General features: G+C 42.5%; 1 protein-coding gene across 7 annotated transcripts in view; it reads right to left on the bottom strand.

The window, feature by feature from the left end:
- The window catches only part of XRCC4 (X-ray repair cross complementing 4), a 530,150-nt gene that overhangs the window by 143,086 nt on the left and 363,872 nt on the right, over window positions 1-23,192 (bottom strand). Inside the window, exon 8 of one of the 7 annotated variants that reach the window (XM_073583036.1) lies at window positions 10,249-10,394. The exons of the other annotated variants lie outside the window; for them this stretch is intronic. Within the exon in view, the coding sequence (XP_073439137.1) occupies window positions 10,388-10,394 (7 nt within the window). The 3' untranslated portion in view covers window positions 10,249-10,387. Of the gene's footprint in view, window positions 1-10,248; window positions 10,395-23,192 lie in introns of those variants that run through there. 7 annotated transcript variants of the gene reach the window in all.

Here is a 23,192-nt window from a genome sequence, read left to right as displayed (position 1 = left end):
AGGCACTGTTGACACTGTCTGACTTATGCTCCAGCAGTGTCCATGTCACGACTATCGTCGGCTGTCCAAGGACCAGGTGTTCCTTCCCTGTCACTAATGCTAGAGGTGCCCTAGCTTGCCCTGTTTACTGGATTACTACTGGTGGTGAAGATGCAGGGGCCACATAACTTGCCTTAGCCCCTGAATCAGCCCTCAGTCTGTACCCTTCCCCCAACTAGAGAAAAGGGGAGTAGCAGTGTACAGTAATACACCAAGCACACTAACAAGGTAATACAAACAGGGAAAAAGGAAAATACCAATCATATAAATATACAAACATAAACAACAGAGGTAAACAACGAGTGGGGGATGGGGTTAAGCTAAAGTAGAAGAAAGAATTCACACACACGCAAAACCTAGCAACAGTCACAGAAAAATCCACTAAACGCCTTCTCCAGTAACAACTACCAACTTCCAGCCATGCAGCATAAGCTACTCTGACAATGAGTGCTAGCCAGGGCCCTGTTTATATAGAAGATTGGAGTGGCTAACAGTGAACAGCTGACAAAGCTTCCAGGAGCTCTCAACTAAGCAGATTAAACCCTGCACTGCTAAAATAAATTTACACCGGGTAATATAAAGGTGAAGTTCTTCTGGCTCCTGTCGCAGTAATTACGTGACAGTCTTTCTTTTTAAGCGTGCATAAAAGTGCGGTTGGCCACAATTTTGTGCCCCTCTAAAGAGAAGGATGCCTTTGAACAAAGGCCAGATGAAGTCCACAGTAACTCTGCTGCCTCATTATAGGGGGTTTCATCTGAATCACTTTACTTGAAGATTTACATGAAAATCCCGTTGTAAGTGCTCAGTGTAGAGCAGAGGATAAATGTGATTCAAAATAATATGTAAAATGTTCCCAATAAAAGCTTCAACTCAATCCACTAAAAAAGCAAGTTCCCACTTGCAGGCCCCAGCTGTCAGTTTTGCCTGGATGAGTATTAAAAATACAGGGGAACCCATGCCTTTTTTAAAAATTATTTATTTAGAGCGCAAACAGCGGCTGATGAATACTCCCAGTTGTCCCATCAGCTGTTGCCAGTGTCCGGAGGTAAACTTTTTACCTTCGATCCTAGCTGTGGGCTCACACTGTCATCTGACAGCATGGGAACCGTGGCTTTCTAACTGGTGGTAATGATTTACCGCCGATCAGAAGCAATGTTTGCCGTGCTGTCATGTAGAAAACCCCAGCGTTTGGGGCACAAAACCTGAACAATAACACAGACTTCCTGGTGTATGGATGCAGAACTTAGGCTAAGTTCATATTTATATACACTCACTGGCCACTTTATTAGGTACACCTGTCCAACTGTGTGTTAAGACTTAATTTCTAATCAGCCAATCACATGGCGGCAACTCAGTGCATTTAGGCATGTAGACATGGTCAAGACAATCTCCTGCAGTTCAAACCGAGCATCAGTATGGGGAAGAAAGGTGATTTGAGTGCCTTTGAACGTGGCATGATTGTTGGTGCCAGAAGGGCTGGTCTGAGAATTTCAGAAACTGCTGATCTACTGGGATTTTCACGCACAACCATCTCTAGGGTTTACAGAGAATGGTCCGAAAAAGAAAAAAAATCCAGTGAGCGGCAGTTCTGTGGCCGGAAATGCCATGTTGATGCCAGAGGTCAGAGGAGAATGGGCAGACTGGTTCGAGCTGATAGAAAGGCAACAGTGACTCAAATTGCCACCCGTTACAACCAAGGTAGGCAGAAGAGCATCTCTGAACGCACAGTGCGTCGAACTTTGAGGCAGATGGGCTACAGCAGCAGAAGACCACACTGGGTACCACTCCTCTCAGCTAAGAACAGGAAACTGAGGCTACAATTTGCACAAGCTCATCGAAATTGGACAGTAGAAGATTGGAAAAACGTTGCCTGGTCTGATGAGTCTCGATTTCTGCTGCGACATTCGGATGGTAGGGTCAGAATTTGGCGTAAACAACATGAAAGCATGGATCCATCCTGCCTTGTATCAACGGTTCAGGCTGGTGGTGGTGGTGTCATGGTGTGGGGAATTTTTTCTGGGCACTCTTTGGGCCCCTTGGTACCAATTGAGCATCGTTGCAACGCCACAGCCTACCTGAGTATTGTTGCTGACCATGTCCATCCCTTTATGACCACAATGTACCCAACATCTGATGGCTACTTTCAGCAGGATAATGCGCCATGTCATAAAGCTCGAATCATCTCAGATTGGTTTCTTGAACATGACAATGAGTTTACTGTACTCAAATGGCCTCCTCAGTCACCAGATCTCAATCCAATAGAGCATCTTTGGGATGTGGTGGAACGGGAGATTCGCATCAGGGATGTGCAGCCGACAAATCTGCGCCAACTGTGTGATGCCATCATGTCAATATGGTCCAAAATCTCTGAGGAATGCTTCCAGCACCTTGTTGAATCTCTGCCACGAAGAATTGAGGCAGTTCTGAAGGCAAAAGGGGGTCCAACCCCTTACTAGCATGGTGTACCTAATAAAGTGGCCAGTGAGTGTATATATGTGTGCCGTGCATCATCTGAATGCCAAAACGCATGCAAACGCAGCATTTTTTATCCGCATCATCCTACGCATGATGCCAAAAAAATGCTGCGTTTGCATGCGTTTTGACATGCGTTTGCGTTATTTATGCGCATGTGTTTGATAGGACAATGCTTTTCCAGGAGTTTCCAGGAGAATTTCCTTGACGCAAGCCACGTCCAATGGGCATGACTCATGGAAAATCTGTATATAAACCCTTGTACAGATGAACGCCTCAACTTTTGCTGTTGTATCCAGCTGCAAGAAGGATCTTAGCACGGAAAGCGTCATGATTAATCTGGATTTGGACTTGCAATTGGCTGTTGTCTTTGCTGTGGCTTGTGAAGAAGAAAGAAGAAGACAAAGATGGAGAAGACATCGTCATCGCTACTGGCAACACCCAATCGGCGAACTCCGAGAGCCATGGAGCCTATTAGTTGTTGTACACCGAGCTGCGTGCAAACCCTCAGAAGTTTTTCAACTACACGAGGATGTCGGAACAGAGCTTTGATGACTTGCTACTACATGTCCGAGGATCCATCACCAGGCAGGACACACAACTACGTTGAGCAATTCCTGAGGAACGTCTCTTGGTGACCCTAAGGTACGTAATTTTGAAAAAGAAACACCTGTCATTAATATTATTGTTATAAATGTCATGTACTGATTTTATCCCATTTTCTGTTCTGCAGATTCCTGGCTACCGGAGAGACCTTATCATCTCTACATTTTTAATTCCGCATTGGAGTGTCCACCCTTTCTGGGATTGTTGGAGGCACCTGCCATGCTTTATGTGACGTTCTGCTTGAGGAATTCCTCTCCCAACCCACAACTGAACTCTGGCTGGAAAATGCTGCAAAATTCCAAGACATTTGTAATTTTCCTGTTTAGGGGCTGTGTATGGCAAACACATTCGGATTAGGAAACCTGCTGGAACTGGATCCGAGTATTTCAATTACAAAAAATATTTTTCTATTGTTCTCATGGCGATTGCAGATGCTGTCGATTTGTCACCGTGTTTGTTGGCTCATTTGGATGAGGAAAAGACTCACAGACTTTCAAAAACTCTAACATGGGCCAACGTTTGAATGGGAATAATTTCAATGTTCCACAGCCACGACCTCTTTCGAACACCAATGCCGTTTGCTGTGGTTGGGGATGAGGCGTTTCAAATGTGTGCCAGCCTCATAAATCTGTACTCAAGTCAGGACTTGAACCACACCAAACGGATTTACATCTACTGACTGACAAGGGCACAAAGAACTGTGGAGTGTGCCTTTGGTTTGCTGACATCTAAATGGCGCATTTTGGGAACACAGATCAATCTAAAAACTGAGACAACTGATGAGGATGTGAAAGCGTGTGTTGTTCTGCACAATTACATCCTGGAAAAAGAGCGACCCAACTTAGAACTTGATGAACCTGTTGCTACCACATTGCAAGATTACCAAGATCACCCACTGAGGACACCAGTGGAAGTTGCCCAAATGAGGGATACATTTGCTGCCTACTTTGTTTCTGATATTGGACATGTGGCATGGCAAGACGAAATGGTTTAAGCCACTAATAAGTAAAATGTACATATACTATTTGCTGACTTTAATACTAACACCTTCACTGTAACTTTAATACTAAACACCTTGACTGTAACACCCGTTAATACTTCACTCAACAATACACACATGTTTAAAGAGAGAGATAAAGAAACACAGGGAGACAGGGATTGTGAAAAAAAGAATTTTCATTAACAAAAATAAAAACAATGTTTAATTTACCGATTCCTGGACCTGCTCATTTTGAAGAACGCATGCATAGCGATCGCATGCGTACGCATGTCCTTGCATACCAATGCATTCCCATAGACAGTAATGCATTGTTTTGACACACTTCATACGCAATCATCCGCATGCGTATGGCTGCGCAAATTTGACGCTTCAAAAATACAACATGTTGCGTTCGCTGCACACCGCGAAACGATGCATGGGTACGCATCCGCAAGCGAAAGCATGCAAACACAGATACGCAAATGTGAAACCAGCCTTAACTGTAAAATGTGTCACGAAAGAACAATCTCAGAATCAGTGGGATTCGTTGAAGCGTTCAAGAGTTATTACCACATAAAGTGACAGTGGTCAGAACTGTAAAATTTGGACAGGTCAGGAAGGTGAAAACAGGCTCAGGGGTTAAGCAGAATCATTATTGGTTCATCCAAAAGTGAGTGATTTCAGGTCAGGCATATATGTGTTAAAAGGTTAAATATATTTTAATTATATCTAGGGCGGAAAAGAATGTCAGGTTAACTTTTATTGAAATTCTTTACAAGATTGAAACATTTTACACGACTAAAGAGTCATTTTGCTGCACTGTAAATCAGTATTATTTGTCCTTTACCATAACTAAATACAAATGTTTCACAAAAATTACAAATCGACCATGAAGGAAGCCGAACACTTGTGAAAACAAAAGGCCAATCTCACAGCACAGCCTGCGCTTTACAGATGCCATAGTAAGGAAAGTAATGCAGCGCTACAGTGGAGGAATCATATTCATGGGACAATGGCTACTTTATCTTGCAGTTTTTTTAGAAACAACACTAGTACCAGGGCTATGCCACACAGCAGAATTTTAGATCATTATTTTCAATGAAGTAATATACATGGAAATGACCTGAGTGTATAGTAGCACTGCCTGACACTAAAATGGAAAGTCAGCAATTCCAGTGACAAGCTGTCCCCATAGAAGAATGAACTTGGCCATGACTTTACATTGTGAAAATAGAAAATTCTTTTACTGTCACAGCAACAAAATTTCATGACAGCCCGATATGTATGTGGCCTTGTACAAGTCAATGGAAGGTCACATTTCTGCTGCTCCAATATGTTTACAACCAAATGCAATAGTGATGGAAATAGCCGCACATCTTTACTCCCACATACTTATGGAGACATACATGGGAATATTACTTTAATTTTATACACATTGTACAACATCTACTTTAAAGCTAAAAACAATGTGTGGTGCAAAGATGGGACAATGTATTGTAAGGTAGCGCTTATTGTTAGTGTTGGGGGACACTCACTTGGCAGCAGATCAATAGGGTCAGGCACAGGTTTTTCCACAGAAACAGTCCATTTTGGTTTATTCAAGCATCATAAACCGCTGTAGGCCATGTTACACTTCAAAGGCTTAACACATAGTCCAGAACATTCACAGGTTATGGCTTTTCCTTGCAGTCCCTAAACACGCTGGACCTCTCTGTCCAGTGAGCGTGGGCGCCCGCACGCCAAACAGTTCATTAATGTTCATAGAACCTCCCAAGCACCAACAATTATTTCCCCCTGTCTAGGGTTACCGCTTAGGAGCTCCTGCTCCAGATGCCGACTCATAGGTAGTTCTCTCTCTCAGGGAAGCTGCCGAACTGGGATCACCATCCCGGACAACGCCTTGCTCACCAGGCCACCTGACAGTCCAGATCCACAGACGGACGGTAGCTCCCCCAATGTAGTGACGTCACAGACTCCGCAAACACACGTGGCCTGTCTGTGTGCTATTCAGGACGTCCGTCCCCACTTTGGAACCGTCCAACACACAGGCCTCACCGGGTGCTATTCAGGGATCCAACCCTCCTCCCAGGGTCTCCCAACCACACCGGCCACCAGGTCCAGGGCCTCAGCACGTGCTATTCAGGACGTCCGTCCCCTCCTGAGACCGTCCAACACTCATGCCTCACCAGGTCCAAGGTCGCAGCACATGCTCCAGGGATCCAATCCTTCTCACAACACTGACCCTCCAGGACCTTGCACCCTGAACCATTCAGGTACACACTCTCCCTTCATGTGACCAGACCTCAGGCACATGATATGGTACATAAGCACACCCACAGGTGAGGTATGGATCACATGGTCATGACCTCACTACAGTTCCTATTACTCACACCCAGCCATACACATACAGGCTTTACTTTGGGCATTCAGACACATGCCCCTGGGTGGGTTTGTAGGTGACTGGTCCCACCCATCTCACCATGTCACCTGGAATCTTCCCTTATACACAGTAACAAACCCTTAGCAGTCCCTCTGTTGATCAATACACGCTCCAGCTTCCATCACAAGGCACCCACCCTTGTGATATATATCGGCCATTTACAATCCTGCTGCTCACCATTTCCCCATCACAATAAAGGAAACGCCTGCAAAAATGTCCTGGGAAGCCTATACAGCGCCCCCAAGCTGTCACAGGGGTCCCTGCATCACAGTATCAAAATATCAGAAATTAATAATAATAATAGGCAATAGAATGTTTTCTATTTTCACATTTTTCGTCTAATTCATATATAATTGTTTGAATGTATCTTAATTATTGTATTTGGGTCAAATCAAGTAAAACCAAGGCTGGGATTTAATTACAACAGGCTCCCTTGATTGGTGTTCTCACAAGGGTGAGGGACAGCTTCTATCACCGCCCCCAAAAGGGAGAAACACTAGTATCACTCACACTGCTTCTATCTCTGCCCCCTGGTAACGATTCATTTCAGGGAACTGCAGTATTAGAAGCAGAGTGTGTGATGGTAGCGGCGACGAAAGATGTGGTCACTTCTCAATTACCTCTACTGAGTCAGTATGTCATCAGCGGACAGAAGTGATAGTAGATGTGGTAAGTGACAGCAGAGCTGCCCCCTGATGACGTTCATGGTGTTCTGTTTCAGGAAGGCAGAAAGACGCTGCAGAGAAGAGCACCCCAGCGTCCTTTGACGTTGAGTATTATATCAAACGAAACGTCACAGGAAATAAAGTATAAATAAACACATTTAGGGAAAAGCAGGATATGGAGAAGTGTAGGGAATGTAATAATAAAGCTAATTACAACAGTGGATAGGATTTAAAAGAAGGTATTTGTAAAGGGCTTAATTGGTATCAGAAAACCCCTTTGACATTGTTACAACCGTAACGCAGTTTCCTAAAAAACCTAAGGACATGCGGGATAAATAGTAGGAAGAGGCAAGAAGATGAATAAATACTGCAGTAGGTTTACATCTCATACCTTGGAGGATAATCATTTAAGAAACGTTTGTGAATCGTTTGATGTATATATTCATGAATCTCTGACCGGGGGAGGACATGTCTCTTACATGCTTGAGTTATGCTCCTGAAAGTGGCTGATAAATATGGGCAACCACCCATAAATAAATTTCCAGTACCTGCAAAGATTTTCACACGAGACATAATCTTTATTCACTGTAAGAACAATAACCGTCTGACCGGTATTATGTCCCTTCTACCCACAGCTGCTAAACAGAGACAAGCAATCTAGCTTTGATTTAGATACAGTAAGTTTGTGGTCTAGAGAGGAAAACTACTTCAAAGGTTATGGATTTTATGAACAACAATAAATCTGTGTATATACCGATGTGCCCTGAGGAATGTATACATAAGACTGTAAATAATACACACTGGCTTCATGGAAAAGCTAAAATACAGATCGACCAGCCTTTTCTGCTGGAAATTAGTATTCTAGAATATCTGGACACAAACACATTAAATATCAATTATAGAGGAAGAGTGTCTATCGATATAATTTATTCTTCAGGTTAAGTCCACGCAGCACAATGTTAAAGCCTAACTTTACTCCAAACATGAAAAATTCCTAAAAACCCTAAAATTGAGTCGGGTTTTGGAAACAGCGGACTTCGGTGGTGGAAGTTGGCAATTTTCCCTGCAAAAATGAAGTATTACAGATTGGTAATTCACATGATAATACCAGGATGACACGAGTCCACCCCAGGAAGAGCTTGGTCAAACATCCGGCTCATAAGTGAACCCTATGTAATCATTTACAGAACCAATTTTATTAATATTTACAGGTAGATATGTACAGTATATGTGTGAAAATGCTGTATATAGTCCTCACAGATTGAGACAGAAACCAGCAGGGCATCCCTGATCAAGAGCAGCATTTTGACCAAGTGAATTTCATTTGCAGTGAACTTGTCCCATTGAAATTGCAGTTCAATCTCCAGGCAGTATGTCATAGAGCAGGAGGATATTAACAGATTGACATACAGTGGCACGTAAAAGTGCAAGTTGAAGGTGAAATGATGCCTAAAAGGACTAAAGTTAAAAAGAGGACACATTTCCTTTGTATTTAGGCAATATTATATATATACACACATTTTAAAAAATAAAAAAAAAAGGAAAAATGGGATGATGCAAAAGTTTGGGCAACCAACCTGAATGGTTAGTACCTAGTAGCACCCCCATTTGCAAGTATCAGAGATTGTAAATGCATTTTGTAGCCAGCCAAGTGTCTTTCAATGTTCGTTTGTGGGATTTTCATCCTTTCTTCCTTGTAAAACTCTTTCAGTTCTGTGAGATTCTTGGGTCATCTTGCAGGTAATGCTATTTTGAGGTCTAGCCACAGATTTTCAATGATGTTCAGAAACTGGGAGGGTCATAGTAAAACCTTCAGCTTACACTTTTGAGGTTGAGGCAGTCTATTGTGGATTTTGACATGTTTTAAGGATCATTATCCATTCGTTTGGTACTGCTGATTGATGGAGGTCCCAATAATGGCTCAAACCAAGTGTCAGAAGGGTCCACTTTGTCTTTGAGCATGACCATTGAGGTATAGGGTCCAATAGACTTTACATCTATGCTTACATTTTTGTGTGAGCTGAGGCTTCTGCCCCTTGGTTTGAGTGCTCGATTGGGTTACACTTTGCACGGCACTAAAAGAGTTATAGAGGTTGTCCACTATTGGGCAACCCTTTCTTAAACTAAATGTTCTGCCCCAATAAAATAAATAAACCTATACTCACCTCTCATACTGGCACAGTTCCAAAGATGTGATGTGGTGAAATGACATGTGATGCGCGGCAGCGAATTAAAGCTGGTGTAATTGTCTCCGTCTTCGGACAAACCGAACATGCAGGTGATCCCGGACTTCCTCTTTATATTCATTTCGATAGGAGGTGGAAACATTGATGCCAACGCTGATTGAGCGCCGGGTATCATGTGTCATTTCACCGCATCACAGCCCCGGGACCACGAGTGCAGACATCACTGGCACAGCACCGGCACGGAAGTGAGTATAGGTTTATTTTAACAGGGATGAACATTTATTTTAAGAAAAGGTTGTCATAGTTGTGGACAACCCCTTTAAAGTGTTTCCTTTGATTTCTTATTTCTTACTGGAAAATGCAATATCTATGGAAAGGAAGTATATGAAAATACATGTCTATAAATACATCATAACAATATTTGTAACAATGGAAACAGAGAAAAGGGAATCTGTTGTGAATTCTCTAGATCTTACTTCTGAGTCGGGGCTCCCTCTGGTGGTTGATGTGGTCGCATTGACAGAAGTCTATCACCTGAAGACGATAATTGGAAGTCAGGAGTTACTGACTGGGAGGATTTAAGTGAGCAAGCTTCCTTCAGTTGCTGCTGGTGATTTGGTTTCTCTTCCTGTGCATTGTGAAGTCTGCTTTTTCCCCTCCTTGGTCTTGCATCATTCAGATAAGTTATTTGTTTGCTGGAATCTTTTGCATTTGATATAGTTTTTGCCTTTCTCTGCTTTCTGCTTTGCTGTGTGGGTTCAGCATTATTCCCTGCTGGGATTTGTGCTTGATCCCGCTCATATGTCACAGCTAATGTCTTTTGCTTTGCTTCCAGTTCACACCAGAATACTGATCTAGTGGGGGAGAGGTCGTGTGGCCTCAGTGTTTTTGTATGTCAGACGTGTTGGATTTTTTAAGGGTTTTTGCGTGATTGCAGACAGTATCTTTTCTGTCCTGTCCTGTCCTATCTAGACAGTTTGGGCCCCATCATTTGTTCATTCTATTTTCTAGAGAAAACAAAAAGCAAAAAACACAAATATCCTAAAATAAAAAAGTAAAAAATAAACTGCAAATAATGGATAAAGGTAATAATAATAATAAGGGTATTTAGTAAACATAATTTTGATCAAAATAATGTACAAGCCATCCCGCCACGTCACGGCAACCCTTGAGGGACAGTCCTACTCTAGTATTTAAAGCCTTTTCACTTGCCAAGTGACGTGAATGTGAACAAGGATCGAAGGACTTAGGATTAGTTAACTCTTTGGCTGTGCCGAGGTGTCTAGGGCATCGTAGGCACGTCCCACGGCTAATGCTAGTTGTGTTGTTAGGTTTAGGGGTATGCAATCCGCTAAGTTGCCAACCTTTCTGGTTTCCTGGTTGCTTAGCTGATTTCCCGGTAATCCTCCTCGGTGACCGAATCATAACAGGAATCGATTTGTAAGACCCATCAGTGTTTTGTCACCTTCATATGGGAGCCCTTCAAACCACCTCGTACCTGTCGATCATCCCCAGCGCCTCTGTTTAGTAGGTAAAGTGCGATGTTAAGTGTCCATCAAGCCGCACTGATGACGTTGCACCCGGCCTATAGATCAGAGCAGTCACCGGGGATTCCTGCAAGTGGGAGGCAGGTAGAAGGGCTTTGGTGTGGCGGCTACGGAACACTGAAATGGGGCCACCGGACCAAGTTCCTGTGAATTTACTTGCTCCTCTGTAAATGGGAGCCATTTTTTTCATAAATGAAAAAATCCTTAATTTGAAATATCTCTGACTAGAAAACACTAATTTTGTATAAAATGTTTTTGGCACTTCTGATAAATCAAGATGGAGCCCCCTTCAATAGTTAGCAGCAAGGGGGATCCATACAGTGCATTCGATTAGTTATGCCTTTAAGCGGTGTCATGAATCACTGCTACAACCTCTTCCTGAGTATAAAGAGCTTCTTAGAAATTTATAGCAGAAGGTTACGGGAGGGCGCATTGACCAAATATGTTTCAGATGTGCACAAAACCTACAGGCAAGCAAAGAAAGAAAACAAGCAAGCGCACAGATCAATGTTATAACAGGGGCTGCTTTATTACAAGTGGCGGAAATATGCAGATTTTAATGAGCAGGCAGATATAAGAGACACGCACGAGGATGTCTGTACGTTACATGGAGATTATGTGTGTCGCACAGTGGTAAATAAATTCTCATTAAAGCCTGGTATCTACATGACCGGGCGCTCTCTCTGCTCTCCTACATTTTAGCTAATGAATCTTTGGAAAAATATTTCCAAGAAAAAAATAAAATAAAATATTGTACTCACTTTTGTAGAATCCCCATTAGTGAGAACATATATCATGCTAGTTACCGAATATTACCGCTAAGGGAAAGCTAAATCAAGCACATAAGCTAGAAAAGACAGATATGAGCTTCATTTCTGCAGCCAGTCTAGAACAGAAGCTTTTTCCTTATGCCATACAATACTAGAATGGATCATTTTAAGATTTATGTGCACCATGTCCTCTGTACCCTGGGATGTAAGAGAAGCTCACAGACAGCATGGCGTATGTAAGTTGTAATCATACACAGCTACCTACTGACCTACACTAGGGCAGGGGAGGTATTACGATACGCCGGACTACGTCATCGGTTGCTTCACAAGTCTCTGGAACAGCCAGTAAAATGGAAATGATTCCTGGGAGTCTTGTCCCATGATTGACGCAGTAGGGGATGAAGGATTGGTTCTGATTATGAGGCCTGCAAACCCCCCAGCTACACCTGAGTAGTACTATTCATTCACTGTGCCCCTCCTCCAAAAAACTGGCTACAATGGGGAGAGTTGTGCATTTATCTGAAAAATCTAAAAATCCTTCAAGCTATAGAACTCGAGGGACTGATTAATTAGAAATTTTGAATACATAAACATGGATACACCAATTTGCCCTTTTGTCCTCATATTTTGCTTCAATGCTGTAAGAAAGCGCTTGCCCCTTTGCTAATTGTCCTTATTTTTGCATATTTGTCGCACTAGAAAGTTTCAAACAATAAACTATTTTAATGGAAGACCACGATAATACACATAACCACAAAATTTATTGAAGGAAACACGGTATTCAGCCGTACCTGGGCTCATGTAGGAAAAAAGCAATTGCCCCCTCCAGTTCCTAAATTAACATAATTACATACGGTAGGTAGAAAAAAGACCTCGGTCCATCAAGTTCAACCTTTCTCCACCAATTGTACATTTTCTCAATAACTTATCTATAACCCGCAATGTTATGTGTACTGATGAAATCATCCAGCCCTTCTTTAAAAGCTGTTATAGTGTCCGCCATTACTACCTCCTGTGGTCGGCATTCCACAGTCTGACTGCTCTAACTGTAAAGAACCCTTTCCTATTTAGCTGCTGGAATCGCCTTTCTTCCTCCTGTAATGAGCGACCCCTGGTCCTCAGTATGGTCTTTGGAAGGAATAAATCGTGCACCAGTCCTTTGTACTGACCAGTGCCACATATATTTCTACATGTAAATCTGATCTCCTCCAAGGCGTCTTAACCAGTTAACACAATTCAATAGCCACACTCAATCATGATTACTGACAGACCTGTTGTTCTACATCACATAGATGCTACCTGACAATGTGAAACGTGCATTGATGACCCATCCAAAATGAACCCAGACAAATATCTAATGAACTGCAAGTATGACTCATGGTATCTCTTCTAAGGTCATGTACATGATTCTACAACAAGAAATGCACTGGATAAAAATGTCATCCATGGCAGAGCTATAATGTGCAAACTACTGCGGACCAAAGAACATTAAGTTTTGTTTTATTTTTGCAAAAAATATCAGGATGAAACCATAAATTCTGTTCTCTATGAGAAAATCCAGTAGAAGAGTTCCTATCAGTTTGTGACCTAAAGACCTAAAGTTCAAGTGCAGTTGGGTTATGAAGCAGGATAAAGATCTGAAGCATCTATGAAATGATCAAAAAAAGTAAAATGTTATATTAAAGGGAATCTGTCACCTCATTTTTGGCCTATGAGATGGGGCCACAGCCATCAGGGGCTTATCTACAACATTCTGTAATGCTGTAAATAAGCCCCCGATGTAACCTGAAAGATAAGAAAAGCAAGTTAGATTATACTCACCCAGGGGAGGTCCGGGTCCAGTCCGATGGGTGTCGCGGTCTGGTCCAACGCCTCCCATCTTCTAGCGATGACGTCATCTTCTTTGCTTCCCCTCGCGGCTCCGGCGCAGGCGTACTGCTCTGCCGTGTTGAGGGCAGAGCAGAGTCCTACAGTGCGCAGGCGCTGGTCCAGGTCAGAGAGGTTCTGCGCCTGCGCACTGCAGTACTTTACTCTGCCCTCAGCACGGCAGAGCAGTACGCCTGCGATGGGAAGCAAAGAAGGGGACATCATCGCTAGAAGATGGGAGGCGCCGGACCGGACCAAGACACCCATCGGACCAGACCGGACCCCCAGGTGAGTATAATCTAACGTGTTTTTCTTATCTTTCAGGTTACATCGGGGGCTTATCTACAGCATTACAGAATGTTGTAGATAAGCCCCTGAAGTCAGTGGCCGCATCTTATATGCGAAAAAATAGGCAACAGAGTCCCTTTAACAGTTACAGCTCCCATACACAATAGATGGCTGTTGGACAACTAATGGTACAGCCAATCATTCGGCTGGCAGCTATATACTATACTTAATATATTGGAGCACTCACTCTGGCGAATGCTCCGGTGTAATAGGCAGATATAGTTGGCAGACTTGGTGACCATCGTAGAACTCTCAGATGCCGTTGTAACCATTAGCACTTTGCGACAGTGTCACAGGGGGCCGATTACCTGTTTGTTAGGTAACCCCTGCATGTGTTGTGGCAGTCTATCACCCGCGAGACAAGCAGCCACGGTGACTCGAACCTAATATTAGAGCATGCCGAAGATACTCTATTAGCACTCGAGCATGCTTGGATAACACCTTATCCAAGCACGTTTGCTCATCACTAATTGCTCATCAGTGTATAGAGTTTATATTTACTCTTTGAAATCTGGTGACGGATCAGCTTTAACTGAAATACAGCACTTTGTGGAGAAAGACAAGGCAATGCTAAGGTATTCTTATTTCAGTACAGTGGTCTTTGTCTTCTTCGTGTGTCGGAAAGTTCCCTGGGGCTCACCAGACAGTGATATATATGTGTTAGTGAGCACGTGGACATAACATGGACACTGGGAACAGGTCTGCTCTTTTACGTCAGCTATAGACTTTAGTTACATTCCAGAAAGTGAGTTAAGTATATGACTATGACTCAGACACAAATGTGGCATCTTCAAGTACCATACAAAGTGCAAGGGACCACAAAGAACTCTTACTAATGCTTTGCGCCATATATCTTACATGCAATACGTACACAGTCATGAGTCTGTAGACAAAAATGCAATAGACGTTTCATTTCTGATGTCTACTAATGAGTCATTCATTCCTCAGGTATCTTCTAGAAGAATTAATGATGACAGTGTTTAGTGTAGCAGTTCACAGACGAGATTATTACTATAGGAGACAGTCTAGTCTAATACAAGGGCTCTCATCTAAATTAATAGCACAACATTTCAGTAAATTATAGATTTCATATTTTTCTATCTACTGGCTAACACGGTACAAAGATATACATCTTTCCTGTATAGATTTCATAGAATTTTACACCGCCGGCACTGTAAATGTTTGTTTCTCTTGGTGTTCTTGCTGTTCTTTTGTGCTCTTTGCAAGAACAGAGTTGTCTGCAGCACAAATGTCTGTTAAAAATACTAGAACTCCAACTGAAATCTGAAGAACCAAGGGGTAATAACTGGACATGTGGAAATGATTACATTAGTGGGGTCCCATTGACTTATGTCTTTCATTCTTCCCTGGCTGCAAGAATGGAACAGTTGGCTACTAGTGATGAGCGAACATGCTCAAAGTGTTATTTGAGCATGCTCAAGCGCTAACCGAGTGTCTTTGGCGAGCTCGAATAATATGTTTGAGTCCCCGTGGCTGCATGTCTCCTGGTTCTTCAACAGCCGCAACACATGCAAGGATTGCCTAACAAACGGGCTATCCCAGCATGTGTTGCAGCTGTTGAACAGCCATGAGACATGCAGCCACGGGGACTCGAACATATTACTCGAGCACGCTGCAGACACTCGGTTAGCACTTGAGCACGTTCGTTCATCACTATTGGCTACACGAGTTTAAATCTATGGAACTAAATATATGAAGATCGTTGTGTGCAGTGCTGCCCTCACCTGTTTATCGTCAGTGCCATGGACTTTGAATGGAGCAACAAGGGGCATTTCCTAAAATATTGTTATAGGAAAGTTTAACCAATATTTTAAGAATAGCAGTAAGTTCAAGAAAGTTAGTAGATTCCCAAATGTCAGTGTAACAGAATGTTCCACCATTAAGATATTGGTATGTTTGTTAGTTAGTGCTTTATTACTATGACATTATTGGTCAATACCAGGATGTGCATGTTCTCGCTCTTTCAACTAAAGTTATTGGAAATTACGGAGACAAGTTCTTTTATTCCTTTCTTGGATTATATTGACATATCATTAAAAAAAATCAACTCTGACTGTCTGAGAAAATTTTGAATTAGTTACGGTAGTTAAAAAATACTAATTCATAACCATGTCATACCCACAAAACCACGGGGCCACGGTCAATCAACACGTCACTGAAGATAAATTTTTAGACGGTCTTGACCTGCGATGTCCCCTATCCTAGTGGAGATGGAGAGAGCTGCAGACATGCATACTAACCTCTGCTTGGATGTGGGTGTCACTGTTGTTAATCTACTTTACCTGAGAGAGAAGGGTCAAATTGAAAGAATGTAAAAGAATAAAAAACATGGCTATCTAAAAGTTCTGCCTGGTTTGGGAACTCAGCTGCAAAACAACACACAACTAGTAGACACAAGTATTTTTTTTTAATTCTACGTAACCTCTTTAATGGCGAGTCCACTGGAAGATAAGTCTAAGATGGGAAATTCCTTTAAATGCAAACTATTGTAAAATTGTCAAATAACCTTCAACAATGTGTATCAGATACAAAGCATTCCTCCTCAAGAAACAATGTAGTCTCCAGCCCACAAACCTGACCAGGACAAGACAATGGTTAGTAGGAGAATGTACACATTCACACTAGGAGACTATTATACTGCTTGTACAAGCGGAGACCCAGGTGCACAATTATCAACTTTATAACCTTTCTAAAGGCAAATAAAATGAAGTTTCAAATGAACCCCTTTCACACCACTAATCTTCCCATAAGGTTTTGGCCACACAAGATGAAGAATGCCTAGTTCCGGGAAAATGAGCATCAATATTGTAATGTGTAAAGAAGGCCCTGCTGTATTTGGCAGACTATAAAACAAAAAATGGGTACAGTGGTTCCTGCATCTCATTTTCTAAACAAAAGCAGTTCTTTTTGTTACTTTCTAGAAGTAATTTTCTCTATGCAAATATGGAGATTCATATCAAGAATGTCATAGATGCTTTAAGATGGCCAGATACACAGGATAAGTACAACACCAGCAAAAATGCAGCTGATCAATCACATGTTGTATCATTGGTACAAATGATACGACTGTAACCATGCCAGAGTAACCGGGCATACCAGGCGGTAAAAGAAAAGTGAAACAGCCCAGAGGGTTTGCTCAAAGTGGCCATAATCAACCAACGACCTGAGAAATCACATTTTGTGGTTCGCACATAATGTTAAGTTATAAAATCGCGCCATTTCCATCCCAAACTTTTCCATCAATGAATATACTGTAGGTTGGAAAAAAAAATTAAATAGGGCCATACTGGACAGAAATGCTGCAGGTTTTCCATCCAGATTTGTGCACAGAAAATCAGCGGTAGATTACGGTATTGGCCATGTAATTGAGACTTGAACAAATCTTATCTACTATGGATTTCTAAAGTAAGATTTTAATTTCAGCTTCTGATTTTAACAGATAATTTAACCCCATTCCATGTACAGTGGTAAAAACCATCATGAAAACCTTCTCAATTCTACATCAAAATCTATATGCTACACATGAGTACTTTGCTTCAGATCCCATCAAAGGAAATCCATCATTAAGATCACACTCATCCTCCCAACACAGATCACTTTGGGAATGCAGGTCTAAGGGCCCCGTCACACATAACGACTCCACCAGCGATCCTGACAACAATATCAACGTGTCAGGATCGCTGGTGAGTCGCTATGTGATCGCTGGTGAGCTGTCAGACAGCTTCACCAGCGATCAGCACAGCGACGCCAAGCGCGCGGCCTCACTGTGTTCGTTAGTTACCAGCGCGCTGATGCAGGAAGCTGGTAACTAGAGTACACATCGGGTATCCAAGGGACGTGCGTCCCTTAGATACCCGATGTGTACGTTAGTTACCAGAAGGTCGCTGGTCTCCCGCCTGTCACACGCAGCGATGCGTGCTGGCCAGCAGGAGACCAGCGACCAAAGAAATGTCCTGGGCTTTCCTACAGCGATCAGCGATACCGCATAATAATAATAATTCGCATATGAACTAAAATGCGAATTATTGAAAAATGCAGCAACAGAAAAAAGATATAAGGGTGTCAATGGATTTATAATTCAAAGACCTGCCTGCCCATTTATGCAGCTTGGAAAGGTTGATCTTACTGACAGATTTCCTTTAAAAATAGGGATCATTACCACAGCAAGTTACAGAGTATTCTGCTGTCAGATTTGCTGAGGACCTTTTGGTGCCGTGTAAGACAAAGTGTTTGGCTTCTGAACATTAATATTAAATTGTAGTATACAGTATACATTACACAGCATAGAAAGTTAGCATTAAGATAGTCTTCCTAAATGTCAGCCGCAAGACATCTGGAAAGGAGGAAGATATCTTATGCCGTACAATTGTCTTTATAGCTGGCAAGGGACACGTTAAGATTCATGATGTGCTTACAAATAAAAGGTAAGTTAAGTAAGCAAAAGCAGTGAGCATAGTGTAAACTTTATACACCCCGTGGGTGCAGAAAACTGATCGTATCATAGAAGGAGTCAGATTGCCTCCAGGCCGGCGTACTGGAAGCAATTATTTCATGCTTCAGACAGTTAAACCTGCACATGGATGCCAAACTGCATTCCAAGATAAACCGACTACCTGAATCATCGGATCTACTACGAGCCCAGCTAGGGACACATGTGAGAAGAGACTTCAGTACCAGACTTTTATCTGTTACAGGACATAGATAAAAGTCAGAGTACTTACCTAAAAGAAAAAGCCATCAGAAAATAGGTGTTACATAGCTCGGCTTGGTCACCTGTCCAGTACAAAAATCTGTTTCTGGTTCCGTTTTGAGATGACAAAAATGGAAATAAAATAATCCAATACAGGATCTATTCATATGAATGAAGAAATGCCATGTTGGCTGTGTGACCATCCAGTTGTAATCTGCTTTTTAGCTGGATCAAAAAGAGTAGACTGCGGAATACTTTTGTCCAAACAACAATACGGATAACAACTGGATCTGCTTACTTTACATGGAGGTCTATGGGGAACGGATCATAACGGAGAGTCAACTGTTATGTCATACATTAGAGGACTGGACAGGACATTACAGATGCTCATAGACACCTCTAGTAACAATGGATCTGTTACAAACGGAACAAAGTTGGGTGCAAAATGGAAACCATAGTGTACGACTGTTTTTGCTTCATTTATAACTAATCTAGATATTTACGTGGCGTGGATCAATGACATCATCTCCCTAGGCCTATTTAAAGCCCATTGACACACAAACACACACCTGTGTCTTGGGCTTGAGTTTCTAGTCCCATGTTAGGTGTGCTCCACCATTTGTGCTGTTTATGTTCTGTGTTCCTGCTGGGTTCAACTGCAACTGCCCTGCTGATCCTGGATTACCAGTGATCCATTCCAGTCCTCGCTGCCATGCGGCTTTCTGGTCTCTGCATCGAAGCCAGGGGATCGTGTGCCCACACATACCTGGGGCTTAGAGGATCCACCTAACCTGGTGACCCATGGCAGAAGTAAGTAACGGAAAGGAGAATGACTTGTGGATCTGACTACATAAGGTTTGTTGGCAGTCTGTTACCGCGGAGACAATTTTGCATTTTACCTGTGCACCAAAAATAAGTTTGCAAAGTTGCTTGACTTTCAATTTAGATTTACTGAAGTGTAATGAACTTGGGGATTAAGGGTGAAGAAAGAGGAACCGTAGGGTTTGTTAACCTTAGCACCCTGGTTAGTCAGTTGTGGAATAGAGGATCTATTATACCAGCAATTTGTGTTACAGTAGAAAATACATAAAACATTAGTTTAGTGTACTCTTTCCATACATACTAGCTAATTGTCAGTAATATTATAAAAACACAACTTGCCCTGCATATTACTAATGTCCTGCACTGTACACACATGGCCCATGCACAGTGTAGTGAGCTTTGGAGGTCTGCAACAACCTGTACCTGAACGTTCACCATGTGTGCCTATTGTGGAAATGCAGAATTCAACTGTTAGCATAACTTTACTACGGCCAACTGCAATTGTGAGAGCAATGAATAAATCACAGCTCTATGTAGCATAGCCAGTCCGCTAATGTTCAGGTCAGTAAATCACAATATGCACAAGTCTCCGCTCAATACTGTCCAGGAAGCATTCTGAGCTGCGATTCCTCCGCTCGCTTTGTAAGTGAAGAATGACAGGCCGAACATCCCAACATGTGCGCACACAATTATTGCATCCATACACAAAGCACATACATCACATACATGAATTGATTTCCTTTGACCTCAGCAATTGGGCCTGTTAATCACAGATTCATCATCTGACAACAACGCAATCTGTGCTCCTTTTATCCAGCAAGTACTTGTCCCATAGATCATTTTCACATGACAAATTGCTTTCTAAATGGAATTAAATGGTTCAGCAAAAAGATAATTAAGTGGAAAAAAATATCAGCAAAGATAATGGCAAAAAGCACAAAAAAAAAAGAACAAAAACAGATGTTCAAATTACCCTTGCTATCTGCGTGCCTTGGGAGAGCTGGCTAACAAGTCATTTGGTCACCATTACAGATCTCATACCCAATTATCCTAAAGTCCCGATAACCAGTATAAGCATGTATTGGTTTACGTCCTTTCAAAAGAATGACCTTAATCAGTTGGAATATCGGGGTCAGGTGGTTATAGGGCGCAGTCAAACAGCTGTATAAATCGAACTCCGATCAAAACCCAGTGCATGGACTGTTCGGCGGCTCTTCAAACCCAAACATGACAGCTTCTTGTATTTCTATGCAGCTGTCACACTTGGATCGGGAGAGCCGCCGGCCAGTCTGTGAACTGCATTCTGATCTCGGTCCAATTTATATGGTTGTCTGAATGAGCCTGGGCCGTTTCTCGTCATCAGCTTCCTGCTGGGCTTCCTGCTGTGGCAACGAGCGACGGGTGGACGCGGGCGGGAGGACGTCTTCATCGCCTCGTCTGACAGGTAAGTAGTGACCGCTGCTATGTCGCTCTTGAGATCTGCCTGTTTGGCAGCTCACTAGCGACCCTGAACGGGTCATATCATTGTCAGGATCGCTGGTGCATCACTAAGTGTGACAGTACCTAAAGGGTGAAGTCCTGCCCTGTAATTAACTGATTGTTGCAGCTCTGCATCACTAGCCGCTGATGATTGGTTGTAGGTAGCCACTAGCCCCTGATGATTGGTAGTAGGTAGCCACTAGCCCCTGACAATTGGCAGTATTTAGAACTAGCTTCTGCCATTATTATTGACTATGTCCTTTAGGAACACTTAACTGCTTTGTAAAAAGAAGGAACGACTTGAGTGTGCACATTAAAGGGTGCAATGTTCTTCATACCGCCTGAGAAAATTGTCCATGTCAGCACAGAAACCAAAAACATATCAGCATTAGCCAAACTCAGAAAAATCAGAAGAGATTATGTCTTGTGAGAGGAATTACAGGATGAGGTCTGCAGGGCTGAGATCTGGCTACAAAAATATTTATTCACACAGCTATGTGGTCGGGAAGTAGGCTAATACAACACTGAACTGTTGAGTGCTGTCTCCTTTAATCTTCCATCTTTCCATGTACCCTCAGCCTAAAATTATAATCATAAGGACATTATTCCTCTGTTCTCTATCTGCTCATGAATGTTTCTACAAATTGCACTAAAACATCTGGATGACCCGAACAAAAATTAAGATGACAGCCAGGATTAAAAGGGGTGTTGACAAGTCAGATGATTGACAGCCTATACAAACTGAACTTTGACAGCTTTTAAAACTTACCTTAGGTGACCCCAGAATATCACAGAGCAATGGAAATTAACTAAATAGCTAAATGATGTGACACTGTTTAAGAGGGAAGGGTGGAAGGCTTGGGATATGACATGTGAAGACTGGAGACTTTAGAAAGAAAAAAAAAGTTTTTAAATTGTGAGAATGTGGAACAGATTAAGCAGATTCTCAGCGCGCTGTTCTGCTGACTTACACGTAATAGCTTCTAGAATATCTGCCTTAGAAACCAGAGGCTTTGTTGTTCCATAGAGGTCCCAGGCAACATTCGGCACGGGTGCAGCAACATCCTAGGTGTGGCGGTTAAGAAGCTACTTCATAAAAATCGCAGCGGCTTCCATCTGAATTATTAGAAATTAATTGCAATTTGCTTTCTTATTATTAATGGCTGTGCGTCTTCTGTAAAACCGGCATTTAAAAACAGGCAAGACATTAACAATTCAGCTCCAATGACGCTGCCGAAAGCTGCTGCCAGTGACTTATGATGCGGTTTCTTAGCAGCTGTCCATCTGGCGCATAATATGAGTGCTGATCGCTACGTGGGACCCAGCCGAACAGTCACAATGGTTAAGCTATCAGGAAAATAAAATGTTTCAGCCAATATTTTCTACTGACGCGTCATGTTCATGTGCACATGTTTTACCATGAAAAAGTGGAACCCTGCTTGTCTCCACAATTGGATGTCAGGAGGTTTCCACCAGCTGCATTGTTGCCACGATGTAGGTATTTAAATAACTGTCATCCGGATAAGTGTAGGATTACCGAGTGCCGACGCTTGATGTGGTGCCATGTTGGTTGGCAAATCAAATGTCTAAATTGAACTTTAGAAACCTTACATAGCCAAGTACAATGCTCAGCTGTCCCAAAGACAATGAAGTGGAGCTGCGCATGCTAAATTCAGATGCAAAGGAACCTTGTGCATATATGTATACATGTGTATATGCTTCCTAGAATGACTATGCAGGGAGGAAGTGGGGAGAGCACCTTATCGTCACACATGCCGGAGGTCATTGGAGCGAAAGCCACAGTGAATTGCTAGCACCTGCGCAGAAAAAGCCTGAATACACTGCCCATAGAAGCGAGGAAAAGGTACGGATTGTGGAGGGAGTGCAGGGCGCAGGCGCGGGATTCTGGCGCCACAGCTTCACATCACAAGGTACTGTGTGTGACTTGCATGGTGGGTGGTATGCTAATGAAGACAGGAGGCAGAGATTTCTTACAAGCACCGCACGCCCCGGAGCCTGGAAGAAATCTTTAGCATACAGAAATAAAATAAGATTTCTCAACAACAACACGGCAAATATGAGGCATACAGGTAGGACTAGTATAACATTTCTATCACCTGTATGCTCATATTAATGGGTTATATACATCTCCGGGGGGGGGGGGGGGGTGACTGATTCCCTTGTAATGCTTGTCAATGAAAAGAAAATACAAAAAGCAGAAATGGAAATGGAAAAAAACAAGGTTCACCACGAAGCAGACAC

This window comes from Dendrobates tinctorius, unplaced genomic scaffold, assembly GCF_039654945.1.
Source record: "Dendrobates tinctorius isolate UK_male_01 unplaced genomic scaffold, ASM3965494v1 ptg000003l, whole genome shotgun sequence".
Classification (NCBI taxonomy): Eukaryota; Metazoa; Chordata; class Amphibia; order Anura; family Dendrobatidae; genus Dendrobates; species Dendrobates tinctorius.
This window is presented reverse-complemented; position numbering and strand designations above follow the sequence as displayed.